The 20,954-nt window shown below is 52.0% G+C and overlaps 1 protein-coding gene across 2 annotated transcripts; it reads right to left on the bottom strand.

Annotated features, from left to right (window-relative positions):
• Nucleotides 1-968: 968 nt before the first annotated feature.
• Nucleotides 969-11,867, bottom strand: LOC144275098 (E3 ubiquitin-protein ligase TRIM7-like). Of its 2 annotated transcripts, none has more exons than XM_077834233.1 (7): nt 11,251-11,867; nt 7,968-8,054; nt 6,773-6,988; nt 5,219-5,244; nt 4,533-4,648; nt 3,364-3,396; nt 969-2,886 (listed from the first exon to the last, which is right to left on the bottom strand). In XM_077834233.1, exons 1-7 carry the CDS (start codon nt 11,677-11,679, stop codon nt 2,360-2,362), a joined length of 1,434 nt encoding a protein of 477 aa, XP_077690359.1. In that variant the 5' UTR covers nt 11,680-11,867; the 3' UTR covers nt 969-2,359. The 2 variants fall into 2 exon arrangements, with proteins under 2 accessions (XP_077690359.1, XP_077690358.1); XM_077834232.1 differs by having other exon boundaries at nt 6,755-6,988; nt 11,251-11,846.
• Between the last annotated feature and the right edge of the window lie 9,087 nt (nt 11,868-20,954).

Here is a 20,954-nt window from a genome sequence, read left to right as displayed (position 1 = left end):
GCTTCTCCCCCAGCCTGGACCTGTCATGGCCAAGGGAGAGGCACCTTTCCCGTGGCTCCAACCCAGCCCTGCCACTGCCAGGGGAGAGGCACCTTTCCCTGCCCCAGCCCAGGTGCTGCTACAGGGAGAGAGAGCTGGGGAGAGTCCTCTCTCCCCGCTGTAGCCCTGGGGCAGCCTGCACCCCAAACCCCTCACCCCATGCACTCCAACCCTCTGCCCCAGCCCTGAACCCCTTAACCCCACCCCTGCCGCACATAACAAAGTTCATTCCGCACATGCGTGGGAAAAATAGAGGGAACACTGGTGCCCACTATTATATGGCACCCACTGGCCCTCTCTTGCTCCCCACGTAGTCACATGGCTCAGTTTATGGACCCTGACCCAGTCTTGAGATGTTTCCTTTTCTGCAGCCTTGTCTGCCCGTCGTGGCCGCTGCCCCAGCTAGTGGTCACACCCGTGCAGGCACCTGCCAGCGCACCTTCTGTTTGCGTCTCAGGTGGGCACAAGCAATGCTACGATGCGCCGAACCTCACCGGTGCTAGGAGTGTGCACCGGCGCAGCTACGTCCCATCACAGACGAGGCCTCAGCCAGACGTGGAAATGTACTCCGCTTACCTGGCATTGAGACGGGCAGACGGAGGAGCCATCGTGTTATGCACTCATGAAGGCACCAGATGGGGAAAGCTGGGTTCTAGCCCCCCTCAGTGCCCTTAAGCCTGTCATGAAAGCAGCTCAGCCCGGGTTACAGCGGGGCAGAGCTGCAGTCCCTCCAAGGGGACATAGCAGTGCTCAGCCCAAGTGCTGCGAATATCCATTAGTGCCTGTGGATTAGCCATCACACTCAGCCCACCCCTGCTGTCCTCACCAGCTGCAGCGGAAGAGGGAGGCTCCTGTCTGGGGCAGCTCTGTTGCCTGCATAAGGCTGTATGCCAGGCAGGCAGCAGTGAAATACTTAACCCCACAGGAGCTTTTTCTATTTGCACAGTGAATTTTATTTTCCTACGAAACAGAGCGACAGTTCAGAGAGGCACAACACTGATGGGGTTACAGAGGCTAGAGTGAATGCTGGGCTGGACTTAGATACAAGCAGAGGGAAAACCCCTCTGGTTAACTTTACCCTGTTGCATCTGTGTTCAACCAGGGCAACTCCTGAAATCAATGGGGTTTAGGGCTGGAATCAAATCTGGACTGACTCCTGGAGTCTGCTCTCAATTGACACTGGAGTCACTCCAGACTGCTGTAACTTGCAGTTGTGTTAGTGTAACTCAAAAACATCATCCAACCTCAGGGGACCCCCTGGGTTCGATTGCCCTTGCTTATCTCACATTAACTCCAGAATATGGCCTCTAGACAAGCTGGCTCCATTTACCAGTGGATCAGCAGGTTATCACAGACCACCACCCCACCCCAGCCCTTCGGTCACCTACAGCTCATGCCCAACAAGCCTGAGCAAAACTGAGGCCCTGGGCTTCCAGCAGCCTCAATAAGGCCCCAAAACACCAACATCAAGGGCAACCCTATAACACTCACTAGGTATTTGACAACATAGGGAAAGCAACAGAAGGGGAAGCAGGCTTTACGCTTGTTACGTGCTAGTGGCCAGGAGAAGGGGTAACATTGTGTTATGAGAGAAAGCATCCTATTGCTAAGGCTGGGGAGGAAGGGGAGAGGGAATTGCAGCAGCTACATTTGCAAAAGGTGACCTGCAAAGTGCAAAAAAAAAGGCCCAGCTGTTTATGCCTTCTTCCCCCACACAGCTTGATTTACCACTGAGACATCAGGAGAATCAAGTCTAGTCTTCTCTGGCAGACTCACTGGAGGTTTCAGAGATGTGGATCAGGAGCTCAAACGAGCAGGTGGGAGTGGTGAATCTTTAACAAAGAGAGCTTTTCTCCCAAGTGTGTGTAGGGCAACTGAGTTAGTGGGGTGTTAAAAAAAAACAACCTGCCTGAATAACCTAATTCACTTCATCTCAAGCAGGTTCTTTGATATGGCTGCCAGGTCTCCAGTGGGCTATAGTCTTCCAGGACAGGTGTGGGGGGGAGGGAGGGGTGGTTGTTAAAAAACCACCTAGGAGCGCAAGTCACATTGAAAGGCAATACAACTTGTGCTCCTCAGCATCTAAGCAGAGATTCCCAGCAGGCCATGGCATTTTCCAGGGTAGACAAGCTCTGAATTTCTAGTGTAATGAGAAGAGAAAAGTTTGGAGGAAAAAGATCATTTCAAACTTTCAGGCTCTCTTTACGCCTCAGAAAGCAGCAAAAAAACAAAAAAAACACCCCAACAACAACAAAGAACAGAGGGGCCAGGACCCCCACCCTTTGCAGGTCCCCTTAAGGAGCAAACCAGGCCAGGCGTGTCAGTTGCAAAGTGTGAGGGAGGAGCCCACGTAGAAGAGCCAGAAGAAAGGGAAGATTTTCTCAGAGAAGGCGGCCGTGAAGGTGAAGATGGGGGCCATGTTATCAGCGTTGTAGAATGCCACCCACCCCCCTTCGTAGTCCAGGTAGACCCCGATCTTCCTGGGCCTCTCGCAGAGGGACAGGGGAGTCTCAGGGGAGGTGAAAGCCTGGTATTGGTCCCAGTTCTTGCCCTTCCAATTCAGCCCCACCGCCCAGATCCCCTCCTCGGGCGAGAAGTCGATCTTCTCCTTCCTCCTCACCGACTCCCTGGCAGCCCCCACGGCCCAGCTGTCCCCGTCCCCAACTTCCACCTCCCAGTAGTGCCTCCCCGAGGTGAAGCCCTCAGCCCCCAGGACAGAGAAGGAGTAATCGAATCTCTTGGGGTTGGCCGGCACGTCCTGCGGGGCGCTCCTCAGCCTCACGCTGCGCTTATCCTCGGACAGCACCAGGTAGGGATTTGCGGTGTCCAGGTCTAGAGTTATATCGGCTAGAGAGAGGGAGACAGGGATTTAACAGCAGAGCTCATCCCTGGGGACAGCCCCTTACGCCACCAGATCTTCCCTCTTTTAAGCTGTGGTACTATCTGTGGCCAGGCAATAGCCTGAGAGATGAAGGAAGCTGCAGGGGAAAGGGGAGGTCTCTGGGCCCAGAGACGCTGCATGCTCTTACAGTTTCCAAACTGTGTTTGCCTTTAAGAAAACAGGAGATTCAGGAAGAAATTCAGGGGGTCTGCTGAGGAAATGCAACAGGTGTTTGTCTCACCCTGCTTCGCAGCCGTCAGCATTTTGTTTCCTTATCCAAAAGGGAAACACCACGCTGAGGGGAGATTCTGGCTGAATTCCCTTCAGCCATCTCGCCAGGCCTACACCCGCACTGTTACTGCCACAGCAGCAGGGCTAACGTCAGTTTCCAGCATTGTTCCTGGGGCACTGGAAGAAGTCAGTGGAGGGAGGCGGAGGCTTACCTGTGTCGTTCTCCAGCTCAAAGCGCAGATTTTCTAGGGGAATGAAAGGAGAGAGAACTGAGCCCTGGCTTTCATGGGGATGAGCATCTAGACCAGGTTGAAAAAGTGAAACAATATCCACGAAAGCTTTCCTTCTGCCACTGAACCGGGGTAGGGAATGGGAAACAAGTTTTTCCATTACACTGGAAGACGAAGGAGTTTCCATTTTAGCACAAAGGCCACTGTTGGAAGACTTTCAACGACCGCTTAATATCCCGTGTCGAAGGCAGTGGTTCTCAACCTGTTTACCATTGTGGGCTGTATATGCAGCTCCCTATGGCCTGGTCTACACTAGCAAGGAAAGTCGATCTAAGTTAGGCAAGTTATGTAACTTAAGTCAACTTACAGCACTGTGTTATGTTGACAGGAGACGCTCTCCCATCAACGTAGCTTCTGTCTCTTGGGGAGGTTGGGTACTGAAGTTGACAGGAGAGCTCTCAGCCCTCGACTTACTGCATCTCCACCAGATCCACTAAATCGATGCTGCTGCATCAATCGCAGTGGCACCGATTTTAGACAAGCCCTGTGTGTTATGTGGGCTGCATCCACACAATATATACACTACCTGTAGGGCCCTGAGGATGTCCCGTGGGCCACAACTGTGTGCCGATTGGGCCACAAGCCGGCCATGGGTTGATAACCACTGGTCTAAGGCTTCATTATAGCCTCAGAGCTAGGAAATGCCCAGTGAAGGGGAAAGTATCCTATCCCTTGCAAGACACACTGTCACCAGGTCCTCACAACCCAACTCAGAACAGTGCCTTCCACAGCAAGGAGTGAGAGACACGCTACACACCCAATTCTTCCAACTCTTGCTATAAAACAAGCCCTCAGAGAAGGAGCAGCACATGTGGACGGAGCATATATGTGGCGGTAGGGGGTCACTGGAGGAGATGTGAAGTGATTTTGAGGACCACATGCTGCAACCTTAACCACGGGGTTGCTGCTGCTTTAGTCTAGCAGCGGATTTTAAAATTACAGGGTGGCAAGACAGAGACCACTGACTCAGGCACAGGTAAGGCCGACTGATATAAGTTAGGGACTGAGAGACCAGGTAAGCTACTGACGTAACAGCCCTCCCCAATATTACGGCAGCTATGAGCAGAGAAGACACAGATGCTTCCATTCACCTTTGAACTCTAGCAGGACTTCCTTCAGGACGGCGCTTTTCTGAGAGAAACTCCTGAGTCTTTTTTCCAGCTCCGCAAACGCAGGCTCCGGCTTCTGAAACGTCCAGTTCTCGCTGCTGGAGAGAGAGGAGGACGAAGGGTTAGAAACAGGCCTGAGGCCTGGCCCCAGGAAACCTGGGAGCTCTCAGGCCAGTTTGGATCTGAGCTTTGCAAGACAAACCGGGTTGTTGTGAGTCATGTGACTACAACCCCATGCTCCGAATGGCCTGGAACAGGACTTCGGAGGGCAGGAATGGAGACCCGTTCGAGAGCTCTCTGAATTCCCACTAGCCCAGTTCTCTCACCCTGGGCTACTCCAGGAACAAGGGGCACCAATCCCAGGGTTATGTGGAAAGAAAGGAGACAGAGATCCAGAGTGGGTCTCACATAAAACACTAGGACCATAGACAGCACAGGTCTCCAGCGGGGATAGAACCTGGGCTCTCTAACACCAAAAGACAAAGCCCCTACCACAGAAGCTAAAGGAGTAATCCCATTGGCTGTCACATAGCAGCTAGCCCCTCCCCTCCTTGCTATGGCAGCTGCTAGCAGCACACATGATCACGGGCGTCGCACTCCGTGGCATTCAGTGCTGTTTCCAAGCCGAGCTGAGCGTGAAGGGGAGGGAGATGGAGGCCAGGACTTACCCGATCCTGCTGCCGCCGCCACCACCCTAGAGAGGAGGAGAAAGAAGAGGAAGTCAGTGAAATGTGTCCCAGACTGGGGAGGCCTCTTGGACCTGCAGGGGAGTCCCCACTGGAGTCTGACACACAGGCTCCCGTTCAGAGAGCAGCTGCAACTTCCAGCTCCTTCCAGCTGGGATGTTTGCTCTCAGCAGCCTCAAGAAGGGTCAGCTGGGAGGTGGCCACAGGGGAAAGCATCTCCCCATGCACTTTACAAGAAGAAAAGATTTTCTGCCTTGGGAGCGAGAGCCCCATCCCCCCAAGTCTCCCTATCCTGCTAAACAGGGAGCTCAAGTGGTGCGGATGGATGAGCTTAGGGGGGTGGGGGGCATTACAGTGCAGCATTCCTGGCTCCAACTCTTTGTCCTGCCACTGGCTTGCTTGGAAAGTCAGTCCTTTTCTGCCTCAGCTTTCCTATCTGTAGAGCAAGCCTAGCAGTGCCCTTCTAGCTTCGAAGCTAAACTCACTTGTGTTTGCAGAGGGATTCCAGATGACTGGGAGGAAGGTGTTCAATGGGCACGTCTACACTAGAGCAGCCCAGCTCTGGCACTGCGGCTGAAGCACCGTAGCGTAGACACGTCCTACATCAACGGAAGGTGTCCTCCTGTCGCTGCAAGTAATCCACCTCCTTGCGAGATGGTAGCTAAGTTGATGGAAGAATTCTTCCATCCACCCAGCTGCATCTCTAGTGGGGATTGGGTTGACCCAATTACATCACACGGTGCGAAATTTTTCACAGCCCTGAGCAATGTAGCTAGGTCCACCTATTTTTTGGTGCAGACCAGACCTATGTGAACAGGGGCCGCATTCAGATCTGATTCATACCAGTGTCAAGCTAGACTGACTCAGTAGATTTACACCAACCAGTCCCACTTGAGAGCACAATTTGTCCCACTGAGCTATTAACATGAACGCTGGCTGAAATTTACCCCATGATTTTTTTATTTTTTTTTTTTAAGTTCTCTTTTCCCAACTTTGAGATTTCATGGATGTTTTTAATGCAAGAAATCTCAATTGTTTCCTTTTTTGTAACAAACAGCTTTTGAAGCCTTTAAGTTCAAAATCTGGCCATGGAACAAAATGGACCAAAACAAATGCATTTTTTTAAAAAGTGTTCCTTACTGTGAAAATTAGATGATTAAAAAAAAATATAAATTTAAAGGGGGAGTGGGTTGACTGGCTCCAGGTAGCATCTAGATAATGTATGTGTCAATTATGTTGTGAACTCTGAATCCTGGACTCCGACAGGGAATGGATCAGAATACATATGACAGACACATCCCTGTCGAGTGAAGGAGTTTGCAGTGGATCAGGACTCCTGGGTTCTACTCCGAACTCTGGGAGAGGAGCCAGGTCTATAGATGGGGTATCTGGGAGTCAGAACTCCTGGATTTTAGTCCCAGCACTGCAATCAACTTGCTTTGTTCCATGCCTCATTTTCTGCCTTCCTCTAATCGGCAAGATGGAAGATAATGATAGTAACCCTACGATATCTCTCACCTGCGCGGACTGGCTCACCGGCTGCTGCCCCGTCTCTCCTCCCTTCTCAGTGATCAGTTTGTCAATGTGGGAAATTTCTTCTGAGAGTTTAGAAACACTCTCATCCCTTCTTTGGGCAATGTCTCCGTCGAGCGCTTCCAGCCGGGACAGCAGGAACTGCTCCTTCTCCTCCAGGAACCCACGCAGCTCCTTACACTCAGAGAGGATCTTCTGTCTCTCGGCTTCTGTCTGTTTCTGCAATTACAGAGAGGGTGGCTCGGTAACAGACCATAAGTAGTCTCTCAGCAGATGGGGAGACTTCTTTAAAGAGAAAGGACAGAGCAGGATCCTCAGGGCAGGATCAAGCCCTTTAGCAGTAGCTCGTTAACCTGTCACTTTTCCCTAGTCTCTGCATCTTGTGCCCCAAAATCTGAGGTTCAGTTTCTATTTTTTTTTTCCCTGACAGTGACAAAAAAATAACAGAAAGTGTGAATGATGCAGTAAGGGTTACTTGAGTCTGCAAACAGCCTGAAACAATATCTCTCAGAGACATGAACTGTCACCATGTATCAAAATCATGTTAACTCTGAAGCCTAGTGATTACAAGGTAGAAGTCATCCTTGATAAACATTTTACCGCTGACCACAATAGGCGACAAGGGAGAGGGATGATCCTATTATGAAGATATGCTCCATGCACTGCAAATGGAATTTCGTTTGGAGATTGTGAGTGGGCAGAGTTCAGGAGAGACCAGAAGCCCTCACCTTTCCACAGAAGCCCAGCCGTGGAGAGGGAGGTGACCTGGAGTCTGGCCAGATGACCAATTCCTCATCCCGGTGAGGGAAGAGGGAAGGGAGGGGAAAAGGGGCACAGAGAAGGAACTAAAGTGAAGTCCGTATCAGAGGGGTAGCAGAGCGTGCGTGCCTCCTCTGTGATGGTTTCCAGCAGCCCAGAGAACAATATGGCTGCTGAGCTCTGCAGACAGGCAGTTCTTAGAGCAGACAACAGCAGCAGCATATGCAAGGGCATCTGCACCTTTGCTAACAGCAACAGCATGGATTTTTCTCAAAACCTTGTCCACCTGCACTGAACCAAACTCTCCAGCCAGCCAGCCCATGTTCTCTCTCCCCATCACCCCCAGGGGCTACAGAGAAACAGGCCCTGCGTTTGCCGTCTCACTCAGGGCACTCTGATCCCAGGCAAACCTGGGGTGGAGGGCGGCTCTGGCACATACCAGCAGCTCCTCACTTCTCTTCTCCTCATTGGCTTTGGCTTCTTCTCTGTCTTTTCTCAGACCGGCCAGATGCTCTTGTGGCGCCTCCTGGAAGAAGCAAGAAGGATCTTTGTTGGGATGGTTTCGCCACAAAGTTCCCAAATTTAGGAACACAGGAATTGCCAGTCTGGGTCAGACCAGGAGCCCATCTCCAGCCTCCAACACCAGCTTCTTCACAAGAAGGTGCGATAAACCCTGCAGTAGGGAATTATGGGCTAGTCTGCCCCCAGGCAAACCTTATTCTAGCTCATAGAGCAGAGGTGGCCAAACTCTGGCACGCAGGACCATCCTGCCTGGCCTATGAGCTCCCTGCCGGTGAGGCTAGCCCTCAGCCCCTCCCCCACCATCCTCCCTCCCCCGGGCAGCATGGGTGGCGGGGCTGCGAGCTCCTACTGCTCTGAGCAGCACGGTAAGGGGGCGGGGAGGGGGGGTTGGCTAAGAGGCAGGGAGTCCCGGGGGGCAGTCAGGGGACAGGGAGCAGGGGGTGTTGGATAGGCGTGAGAGTCCCGGGGGGGCTGTCAGGGGACGGGGTGTGGATAGGGGTCGGGACAGTCAGGGGACAGGGAGCAGAGGGGGTTGGATAGGGGGTGGGGTCCCGGGGGCAGTTAGGGGTGGGGGTGTGGATAGGGGTCGGGGCAGTCAGGGGACGGGGGCGATTTGATAGGCGTGGGAGTCCCGGGGGGTCTGTCCCTCTTGTTTATCTTCTCTCTAAACTGAGCAGCCCCAGCGCTGACAAATCCTGCCCATTCACAAGTCTCTCTGGAGTCCAGATCATGCTCTATGCCCATCTGTAAACCCCTTCTGTTACTGCTTGACCAGAAATGAATACAGTATCCCAGGTGAGGGCATCTCACCGATTTATAGAATGTTGTTAAAATACCGACCTTGTTATTCTTTATCCTTTACGTAGCCCAACAAATCCAGGCACAAATTCTGCCAAAAACACATACAGCTTCCCTAGGAGCCATTGGGACTGCTCACTCGCATGTCTGAGGGCAAGACGTAGGCCTCTCTGGGACTTTGTTTCTTAGCTACACTTCATGCTCAACCATGCAGATGTGAGAAGAGGAGACAACAGGACAAATGGATCTTCAACCGGGGGAGGGGGGGGGGGAGGAAGAGGGACAAAAAACCCCAGGCACAATTGGAAATAGAGGAGCCCTCTTCGTTTTACCTCCCAGACAGAAATTCCGTCATGTATTGACATACCAAAAAAATCCATCCTGCCCAAAACAACCCACTGCAACCAAGTCCTAGCCCCTCCAACCTACTTCAAAAACCGAGTCCAAATCCACGCATCCCTTAAAACCCCAGCTCTGAACATCCCCAGACATGGCAGCAAAAACACTGCCCCAAAATTAGCTCCCAGCCCCTGCCTCCAAATCTCCCACCCCTCCTGACATACCCTCAGTCATTCCAACACGACACCCAAACCGATCCCCCCAGCTTGGAACACCCCCTACGTCCAGCTCTGCTCCTCCCACAACTGGAACCAAACATTGCCCCCCTCCCCTCAAACCCCTAGACATAGAATCATAGCAATGTAGGGCTGGCAGGGACCTCAAGAATTCATCTCATCCCTGCCCATGCTAAGGCAGGACCAAGTAAACCTAGACAATCCCTGACAGGTGTTGGCCATTCCCTCCAATGGTGGGGATTTCAAAACTTCCTTTGGGAAGCCTATTCCAGAGTTTAACTACCCTGACAGTTAAAAAGTTTTTCCTAATATCTAACTGAAATCTCCTTTGCTGCAGATTAGATTTGCTGCAGACAAGATTGCTTCTTGTCCTGCCTTCTGTGGACATGGAGAAGAAATGATCACTGTCCCCTTTATAATAGCCCTTAACAGAACTGAAAACTTATTAGGGTTTTCCTCCCACTCTTCTTTTCCCAAGGCAACATGTGCAGATTTTTAACCTCTCCTCTCAGGTCAGGTTTTCTAAACCTTTTCTCTAACCTTCGCCCCCCACCTTAAATCCCCAGCTCCAGAGATCCCCTCAAATTCTCATAAAAATCTGCTTCCGATCCAGACTTTGGGGCTAGCATTTAGGCCTCACCCTGCAGTAGGAGCCTGTCTCAGTTACAAAGGCCTGCAATAAATTTGATTGTGTTTGTTTTACGTCACTAATCATTTCTGTTGCCCTTTTCCGAACCTTTTCCAATTCCAATATAGCTGGATGTGGCGACCACATCTGCACGCAGTATTCAAGGTGTGGGTGTACCATGGATTTATATAAAGGCAATATGATATTTGCTGTCTTATTATCTACCCCTTTCTAAATGATTCCCGACATTCTGGTAGCTTTTTTGACTGCTGCCGCACATTGAGTGGATGTTTCCAGAGAACTATCCACAATGACTCCAAGATCAGGCTATCCAAAGAAAGCTGATTAGAGGAAGGAAGGAAAATAATCAGAGCAGCCTGTTTCCTTCAGCCAGACGCAGGACTGACGTGCTTCCTTAACACCCGATTTAGATTCCTTCTTAATACAGGATTACCTTGCAGAAGATAAAACACACCCTGGCCTGTGCAAGCCACCCAAGAGACACTTCTCCCAGGCAAAGCCATACCTCACGATTTTGCCCCTATAGGGTTGCCAATTTTGGTGGGATGTAGCCCTGGAGATATCCCTGGAGGTTTAATTGCATGCCAGAATCTTGAATTAAAGATTCATCTTTAATTCCTGGAGACTCCAGGTTGGAAACCCTAGCAACATACCAGCTCAGGGGAGCTGGCACAACGTGTATAGCCCCGGGGAGTGCTGAGAGCCACTGAACCAAACTGGAAACCCCGTACACCAGCAGTTCTCAACCAGGGGTCCGGGACCCCTGGGGGGGGGGCCACAAGCAGGTTTCAGGGGGTCCACGAAGCAAGGCTGGCATTAGACTCACTGGAAAGAAAGACGAAGCCCCCCCCCACAGAGCTGAAGCACAGGTCCATGAGCCCGGCCACCCCGGGGCTGATGCTGAAGCCCGAGCACCATAGCTTTGCCGGCCCCCTCTGGTGTGGGGCCTCCATCAACTGCCCGGCTTGCTACCCCCTAAGCCGGGCCTGGCCGTTATATGCAGAAAAGCGGTTGTTGGGACTCTCCGGTGGGCCGTGGAGTTGTTATAGCAGGTTGGAGGGGCCTCGGAAAGAAAACGGATGAGAACCCGGGCTGTATAGGATGGAAACCGCTTCAAGCCAGCGGGGTGCGGACGCACCCCTAGTTCCAGCACCGAGGCACCGGGCGGCTTTTCCTACCTCACAGCCCCGGGCAGCCTCTTCTATGGGCACCACCCGGTGGGCTCGGTGGTCCCAGGACAGGTGGCAAACCAGACAGACGGGCTTCCGGTCCTCCTGGCAGAAGAGCTTCAGGGCCTCCCCGTGCCGCTCGCACACCCCGGCCCCGGCCGCCCCCGGCCCGGCGGCCGCCTGGGCCCCGAAGCGCTTGACGATCTCCACGATGTTGGCCAGGGGCCGGTTGGGCCGGAAGAGGCGGTGGGGGACCGGCTCCCGGCACTGGGGGCAGCCCAGGCTGCGCTCCGAGTCCTCCCAGCACTTGGTGACGCAGGCGCGGCAGAAGTTGTGCCCGCAGTCCGAGACCATGACCGGGTCCCGCAGGTACTCCAGGCACACGGGGCAGGTCAGCTCGTCCTGCAGGCTGCGGGCCGGCCCGGCCGCGCCCTCCATGGCTGCAGCTGCAAACGCACAAGGGGCTGCAGGGGCCGCCGCCGAAGCCGCCTCTCCCGCGGGGCGCGGGCCGGAGCGGGGCCGCCGGGCAGGGGTGGCTCTGCACCGCAGCGAGCGCAGGCGAGCCCGGAGGAGATGCCAATCGCCGGGCAGGCAGCCGAGGAAGAGGGAGGAGAGGGGAAGGCTCGCCTGGGTCCTGCAGCAATAGACAGCGCAGCGCTCTCTCGTGGCTAGCTACAGGCAGGACTCCTGGGTTCTCTCCCTCCTCTGGGCGGGGAGTGGCCTTTAGTGGTTAGAACGGGGGGCTGGGAGTCAGGACTCCTGGGTTCTGTCCGGGGCTCTGGGACGGGAGTGGGGTCTAGTGGTTAGAACAAGGGGGCTGGGAGTCAGGACTCCTGGGTTCTGTCCGGGGCTCTGGGACGGGAGTGGGGTCTAGTGGTTAGAACAAGGGGGCTGGGAGTCAGGACTCCTGGGTTCTGTCCAGGGCCCTGGGACGGGAGTGGGGTCTAGTGGTTAGAACAAGGGGGCTGGGAGTCAGGACTCCTGGGTTCTGTCCAGGGCCCTGGGACGGGAGTGGGGTTTAGTGGTTAGAACAAGGGGGCTGGGAGTCAGGACTCCTGGGTTCTGTCCGGGGCTCTGGGACGGGAGTGGGGTCTAGTGGTTAGAACAAGGGGGCTGGAGTCAGGACTCCCGGGTTCTGTCCGGGGCTCTGGGACGGGAGTGGGGTCTAGTGGTTCGAACAAGGGGGCTGGGAGTCAGGACTCCTGGGTTCTGTCCAGGGCTCTGGGACGGGAGTGGGGTCTAGTGGTTCGAACAAGGGGGCTGGGAGTCAGGACTCCTGGGCTCTGTCCAGGGCTCTGGGACGGGAGTGGGGTCTAGTGGTTAGAACAAGGGGGCTGGGATCAGGACTCCCGGGTTCTGTCCGGGGCTCTGGGACGGGAGTGGGGTCTAGTGGTTAGAACAAGGGGGCTGGGAGTCAGGACTCCTGGGTTCTGTCCAGGGCCCTGGGACGGGAGTGGGGTCTAGTGGTTAGAACAAGGGGGCTGGGAGTAAGGACTCCTGGGTTCTGTCCAGGGCCCTGGGACGGGAGTGGGGTCTAGTGGTTAGAACAAGGGGGCTGGGAGTCAGGACTCCCGGGTTCTGTCCGGGGCTCTGGGACGGGAGTGGGGTCTAGTGGTTAGAACAAGGGGGCTGGGAGTCAGGACTCCTGGGTTCTGTCCAGGGCCCTGGGACGGGAGTGGGGTCTAGTGGTTCGAACAAGGGGGCTGGGAGTCAGGACTCCTGGGTTCTGTCCGGGGCTCTGGGACGGGAGTGGGGTCTAGTGGTTAGAACGGGGGGCTGGAGTCAGGACTCCTGGGTTCTGTCCGGGGCTCTGGGACGGGAGTGGGGTCTAGTGGTTAGAACAAGGGGGCTGGGAGTCAGGACTCCTGGGTTCTGTCCAGGGCCCTGGGACGGGAGTGGGGTCTAGTGGTTAGAACAAGGGGGCTGGGAGTCAGGACTCCTGGGTTCTGTCCGGGGCCCTGGGACGGGAGTGGGGTCTAGTGGTTCGAACAAGGGGGCTGGGAGTCAGGACTCCTGGGTTCTGTGCAGGGCCCTGGGACGGGAGTGGGGTCTAGTGGTTAGAACGGGGGGCTGGAGTCAGGACTCCTGGGTTCTGTCCGGGGCTCTGGGACGGGAGTGGGGTCTAGTGGTTAGAACAAGGGGGCTGGGAGTCAGGACTCCTGGGTTCTGTCCAGGGCCCTGGGACGGGAGTGGGGTCTAGTGGTTAGAACGGGGGGCTGGGAGTCAGGACTCCCGGGTTCTGTCCAGGGCCCTGGGACGGGAGTGGGGTCTAGTGGTTAGAACAAGGGGGCTGGGAGTCAGGACTCCTGGGTTCTGTCCAGGGCCCTGGGACGGGAGTGGGGTCTAGTGGTTAGAACAAGGGGGCTGGGATCAGGACTCCTGGGTTCTGTCCAGGGCTCTGGGACGGGAGTGGGATCTAGTGGTTAGAACAAGGGGGCTGGGAGTCAGGACTCCCGGGTTCTGACCAGGGCCCTGGGACGGGAGTGGGGTCTAGTGGTTAGAACAAGGGGGCTGGGAGTCAGAACTCTTGGGTTCTGTCCCCAGCTCTACAAGGGTAGTGTGGTTAGAGCAGCAGGGGGCTGGGAATCAGGACGCCTGGGGTCAGAGGTGGACTAGGGGTTTCTGAGGCCCTTGACTAGAGCAAATGGGGGCCCCTCCCCACCCCTTCCATCTGCAGTCCCCTCTGCGCCCCGCGCCCCCGGTGCTCCTCCGGGAGAAATGGGGTTGGGGCATGGGGCTTCCCCTGTTTCCCAGCAGGAGCACCAGGTAGGTTGGGGTTAAATGGGTTAAAAAAGAGGGGGTGGGAGTCAGGACTCCTGGTTCTATCCCCAATTCTGGGAGAGGAGAGGGGTTTAGTGGTTAGAGCAAGGGAGGGCTGGGAGTCAGGACTCCTGGGTTCTATCCACAGCTTTGGGAGGGGAAAGGGGGTCACTGGTTAGAGCAGCAGGGAGGGCTCAGAGTCAGGACTCCTGGGGTCTATCCCCAGCTGTGGAAGGGGAGAGGGGTTTACGGGTTAGAACAGCAGGGGACTGGGAGTCAGGACTCCTGGGTTCCCTCTCCACCTCTGGGAGGAGAGTGGCATTTAGTGGTTAGAGCAGAAGGACCTGGGAGTCAGGACTCCTGAGTTCTATTAATGGCTGGGCCTTTGACCCCTCTATGGCTTTTGGGCAGGTCCCAGCCCCTCTCTCGGCCTCAGTTTACCTGTCTACATTTCCCATCAGGCTCCTCTCTGCCAGGCTGATTATTTCTCTGGATTTTTGGTTGGCAACTTGTAAAAAAAAAAAAAAAAAATTATGCCTCTTGAGGGAAGAATCAAAGGCCCAACAAACCCACCCCACCAATCCAGTCTGCTCTGTTCACCAGCCAGCCAGCTCCCCAATCCCCCAGGCTCCCCTACTACCACTGTCCTTCCCCCCCATCAGCCCCATCCCATTCCCCAATCCTCTCCTAGCCTACCATTTGTCCCCAGCCAGGCCTGACCCCCAACAACCCTTCCCTGACCAGCCAGGCCTGCCCTCCCTCCTCCAACCCCTAGGAAGGCAGGTCTGCCCCCTCTCCATGCCAACCAGCCTGCCCTGCCAGCCCCAGCCAGATTTCTCCTAGCTTGGCCTGACTCATCCCCAACCCTCAGCCAGGCCTGACCCTGTTCAACCGGCCAGCCAGACCTACCCCCCACAACCTCAGTCAGCCCCAAAGCAGCCAGGCCTCCTCCCACTCTGCCCCCAGCCAGACCTGCCCCTCCCCAGCCGCTGGACACCTGGGGTAAGCCCACCAGCAACACATGGCCAGGCCTCTCTCAATTTGGTTTGCCCCCTGCCAGGCCTGACCCTTTCCTTAGCTAGTCCCCTGGATCTATCCCCCTCACTCAGCCACGGTTGACCTGGCTCCCCATCCACCTCAGTCAATGCTCTAGGCCAGGGGTTCCCAAGCTATGGCTGCTAGGGTTGTCACCTCTGAGGTATAAAAGACCGGGACATCCGAACCACTTGGTCTGGGCCAGCTACCTCAGAAAAGGGGCTGTGCTGGGTGGTGGCCACCCTAGTGGCTACTGGAGCTTGAGCGTCTCTTAGCCACCCCCACCACCTTCCAAACTCCCTGCCTCTCAGGGAGCCATGCCCCTAGTTCCCCACTGGCTTCCCCCAGGCATACTCCAAAGGAATCGGGCTCTCAGAAATACACAGCCTTGGCTGCAGCTCTGGGTTTGAATTCAAATTCAATGGACATTTCAATCTTTGGTGAAAAAACAGAGGAGGGGATAACTGAAAATACATTCACATTTTCCTTCCTGGTTTTCAACCAGCCTCGGTGCCTTCAAATTACCAGTTCATGGTGAAATTGAACTAATGTGTTTTCAGTGGTTTGAATGGAGTAAAGAACATGTGAATGTCACGTATCAGTGCAGACAAGTGGCTAAACTGAGGAGGATCTAAAGTTTGAAGATCTGGAGTCTGAGGGTTTGTCTACACAGGAAAGCTACTGTGAATTTAAAGCTTCCTCCATTGGGTGATTGTTTCCTGATGTACCGTATAGAGACTCAAACCAAATGTATACCCCTAATAATAATTAATAAAAACAGTAAGAGGATGAGAAAATGCCACCATGGCTACACAGCAGAGCAAAAGAGACAGTTAGAGGCAAAAAGGCATCCTTTAAAAATTGGAAGTCAAATCCTAGTGAGGAAAATAGAAAGGAGCAAACTCTGGCAAATCAAATGTAAAAGTATAATAAGACAGGTCAAGAAAGAATCTCAATAGCAACTAGCTAAAGACACAAAAACCAACCGCAATTTTATTTAAGTATATCAGTTGCAGGAAGCCTGCTAAACACTCAGTGGAGCCACTGGATGATCACAACGCTAAAGGAGCATTTAAGGAAGACAAGGTCATTGTGGAGATGCTCAATGAATTCTTTGCATTGGTCTTCACTGCAGAGGATGTGGAGAAAATTCACACACCTGAGCCATTCTTTTCAGGTGAGAGATCTGAGGAACTGTCCCAGATTGAGGTGTCAATAGAGAAGGTTTTGGAACAAATTGATACATTAAACAGGTAATAAGTCACCAGGACCAGATGGTATTCACCCAAGAGTTCTGAAGGAACTCAAAGGTGAAACTGCAGAACTACTAACTGTGATATGTAACCTATCACTTAAATCAACCAATGTACCAAATGCCTGGAGGATAGCTTATTTAACACCGATTTTTTTAAAAGGCTCCAGAGGTGATCCTGGCAATTACAGGCCAGTAAGCCTAACTTCAGTACCAGGCAAACTGCTTGAAACTATAGTAAAGAACAGAATTATGAGACACATAGATGAACATGATTTGCTGGGGTAAAGTCAACATGACTTTTGTAAAGGGAAATCATGCCTCACCAATCTATTAGAATTTTTTGAGAGTGTCAAAAAGCATGTGGACAAGGGTGACCCGGTGTACTTGGACTTTCAGAAAGCCTTTGACAAGGCCCCACGCCAAAGGCTCTTAAGTAAAGTAAGCAGTTATGGGACAAGAGAGAAGGTACTCTCCTAGATCAGTAACTGGTTAAAAGACAGGAAATAAAGGGTAGGAATAAATGGTCAGTTTTCACAATGGAAAAGGGTAAATATCAGGGTCCCCAGGGATCTGTACTGGGACCTGTGCTGTTCAAATATTTATAAATTATCTGGAAAAGGAGGTGGCAAAGTTTGCAGATGATACAAAATTACTTGGGATAGTTAAGTCCAAAGCTGACCAAAAAGATTTACAAGGGGATCTCACTAACCTGAGTGACTTGGCAACAAAATGGCAGGTGAAATTCAATGTTGGTAAGTGCAAAGAAACACACATTGGAAAAAACAATCCCAACTATACATACAAAATGATGGGGTCTAAATTAGCTGTTACTACTCAAGAAAGAGATCTTGGAGTCATTGTGGCTAGTTCTCTGAACACATCTATTCAGTGTGCAGTGGCAGTCAAAAAAAAAGCTAACAGAATGAAACATTAGGAAAGAGATCATAGAATCATAGAATATCAGGGTTGGAAGGGATCTCAGGAGGTCATCTAGTCCAACCCCCTGCTCAAAGCAGGACCAATCCTCAGCTAAATGATCCCAGCCAGATAGGAGATGCCAGATAGCTAATAGGAAAGAAAATATCATAATACTACTATAAAAATCCATGGTATAGATTCATAGATACTAAGGTCAGAAGGGACCATTATGATAATTAAACAGTATGCCCACACCTTGAATATTGCATGCAGTTCTGGTCACCCTATCCCAAAAAAGATATAGTAGAATGGGAAAAGTTACAGGAAAGGGCAACAAAAATAATTAGGAGTATGAAATAGCTTCCATGTGAGGAGAGATTAAAACAATTGGGACTGTTCTGCTTAGAAAAGAGATGACTAAGGGAGGATATGATAGAGGTCTATACGGTCATGAATGGTGTAGAGAAAGTGAATAGGGAAGTGTAACTGACCCCTTCAGATAACACAATGACACTAATAGGAAGCAGGTTTAAAACGAACAAAAGGAAGTATTTCTTCAAACACACAGTCAACCTGTGGAGCTCCTTGCCAGAGCATGTGAAGGCCAAAAGTGTAACTGAGTTCAAAAGAGAATTAGATAAGTTCATGGAAGGTAGCTCCATCAATGGCTATTAGACAAAATGGTTAGGAACACAACCCCATCCTCTGGGTGACCCCAAACCTCTGACTACCAGAAGCTGGGACTAGATCATTTAATAATTGCCCTGTTCTGTTCATTCCCTCTGACACATCTGGCACTGGCCATTGTGGACAAGATACTGGGCTAGATGGACCATTGGTCTGACCCAGTATGGCCGTTCTTATGCCAGAGTTGGGTGAGATGATGTGTGGTATTGCCTACATCAGACGTTCAAAAATCATGTCAGGCCCCAATCACAAGATTGGCTTGAAAAATCACTAGATTTTTGAAATAATGATCATTGATACTTTCTAGTTCTTATGTAGCACTTACCATCCATAGGGTTCTTTACAAAGGAGGTCAAAATCATTGATTGCCCCTATGTCACAGAAATTTTGAGTTCTTTGTCTTTGCCTTCTGGGGTTTGAGTCCTCAGGATACACTTGAGTTAGGTTTCCACACTTGTCTTTGTAACCCTAAGGGGCAGAAATGTACTTTTTTAACAAAATGAGAGCTGAGATTTTCATGTAATCACTTGGATACTTTGGTAATGGGGGGCCACATAAGTTTGATAAATAGCTAGACATGTCCCCAAGAGCTGGGGCTTTCAATAAAACATCAATATCATGAGACTTGTGATAAACCCATGAGAGCTGGCAGCATTGGTTATGGGATGTGCCTGATCTCATTTAAGTTCTTATTGCCCCTAGAACATTACTCGATATTGTGAGTATGTTATTCAAGCTCATCTGACAAATACAGACCATGGGTGCGGTAACAAAAGAAATTAAACAAGCAGTATCAAGGCCAGAGCTGAATAATACAACCACTAGCTTTTATATAGCACTTTTCATTAGCAGATCTCAAAGAGCTTACCTAGGAGGTCAGGTGCATCATCAGCTCCTGTTTCCCACACCAAGGCTGGGAAGGGCTGTGACATAGTGGGGATTTTCCCTTGTTATGCTGTATGTGAGCCCATGTGAGTCTTACTGTTTTGCATGAATGCTGTGTGTGCCTCAATTTCCCGGTGTATTGCACCAATGTCTAGGTGGTGGGAATAAGGGTGTGTGACTTTTGCAGGGGCTGCTTCAGCTGCCTGCATGGATGCTATGGCAGCCCCTTCGTAACCTGAGACCCAGGAAGGGGATGTGACCAGGTGACTCTTGGCCCAGGTGGCGAGAAAAAAGGCTGGAGGAGGAGCAACAGGCGGGGGGCGGGGGCAGGTAGCTGGAAGCTCAGTCTCCGCTGGGTTGGGGTGCAGGGGGAGGGCCAGAGCCCTGGCTCTGGGCTCCCCTCCCCGAAGATGGACTTGGCTGAAAGTCACTGATTTCTGTGCTAACAAGTTCTGTCCTACGCTGAGTTCCTGTTGAATAATAAGCCTTCTGTTTTATCGGCTAGCTGTGAGTCACGTCTGACTGCGGAGTTGGGGTGCAGGACCCTCTGGCTTCCTCAGGAGCCTGCCTGGGCGGACTCACTGTGGGAAGCACACGGTGTGGAAGGGGACGCTGAATGCTCTGAGGTCAGATCCAGGAAGGTTGAAGCTGTGTAAGCTTCTTGCCCTGGAGACAGTATGCTCAGAGAGAGGAGGCTCCCCCAGAGTCCTGACTGGCTTCATATGGAGTAGTTCCAGAGCATCACCCCAGTGACTCTGTGACAAGGGCCAACTTCTGTCAGTTTCTTTGGCTTTGGTGCCTCACCTGCCAGCCACCTCAAGTGTAGGCCCATTTTACAGATGGAGAACTGAGGCACTGAGGTGAAGTGTGGTCAGCCAGTAGTTTGATTGTAAACTGTTCCCAAGAGGGACTGTCTTTCACTGTGTGCCTCTACAGTCATCCAGCAACATGGAACCTGGAACTCTTGGCACTATGCCTTACCCTTGTATAATGCTCTTCATCAATCTGAAAGCATTTTACACTGGAGTTCAATATCATTATCTCCATTTTACAGATGGGGAAACTGAGGCATGGAGTGTGACTTGCCCAAAACTCACTGAGCAAGCCTGTGACACAGCCAGGGATAGAATCCAGCCTCCTGCACCCCACTCCTCTTTGCTATCCACGAGGCCACACTGCAAATAGCGATACGTCCCACCTCTGCCTCAACTCAGATTAAGGAGTGTGCTGGGCCACATCCAATGTCCTATTCTTATTCCAAAATATGATTTTTTTTAAGGTCACACTTTCTTTCAAAAAATATTAAAAGAGGGGAAATTTTTTAAAAGAGGGGAAAGTGCACAAATAAAGTGATAACTGTTTCCAGAGCCATTGGGGAAGAGATTCTAGAAAGAAACTGTAAGTATGCAGGGGGAGGGGGGAAATCTATTTACATTGCAACAAAGGCTGATGCAGGCCAGGCAGAAGCTGTGCCCGCAGGTTAGCGTCACGGGATCGCTGAAATAGTCGAGGCAGAGGGAGAGGGTGATTTCGTCCTTGAGGCTTTGGAGAGGGTTTGCAATAGGCACCGTGTCTGAGACAGAGAAACAGGAAGGAAACGTTAGTGCTTCTGATACATTCCTGGACTGCATGGCTGCAGCCCTTTATCTAGAGGCAAGAGGATTTATCTTCCCCCGAGGATAAATCGACCCCCCCCGAGCATTCTCCCGTCGACTCCTGTACAGTACTCCACCGCCGCGAGTTATTGTTATTTTTCTTTTTCTTTGCTGAGCGCGTATAGTTGAATTCGCGTAAGTTAAATGCGGGTATGATGCGACTCCACTGAGTGGCTCTTCTATCTAGCAGACAAAGGTCTAACAACATCAAGTGCCTGGAAGCTGAAGCTAGACCAATTCAGACAAGAAATGAGGCACAAGTTTTTAACAATGGGGGTAATTAACCATTAGAATAATTTAATAAGGGTTGTGGTGAATTCTCCAGCATAAGCAATTTTTAAATCAAGGTTGGACATTTTTCTAAAAGGTCAACTCTAGTTCAAACAGGGATTGATTCAGGGAAATCTTATGGCTTGTGTTACACAGGAGGTCAGACTAGGTGAACACAATGATCCCTTCTGTCCTTGGAATCTATACATCTATTCAATCTATTTGGTGTTCCCATGGAAAATTTAATT

Source organism: Eretmochelys imbricata, chromosome 14 (genome assembly GCF_965152235.1).
Source record: "Eretmochelys imbricata isolate rEreImb1 chromosome 14, rEreImb1.hap1, whole genome shotgun sequence".
Taxonomy (NCBI): domain Eukaryota; kingdom Metazoa; phylum Chordata; order Testudines; family Cheloniidae; genus Eretmochelys; species Eretmochelys imbricata.
This window is presented reverse-complemented; position numbering and strand designations above follow the sequence as displayed.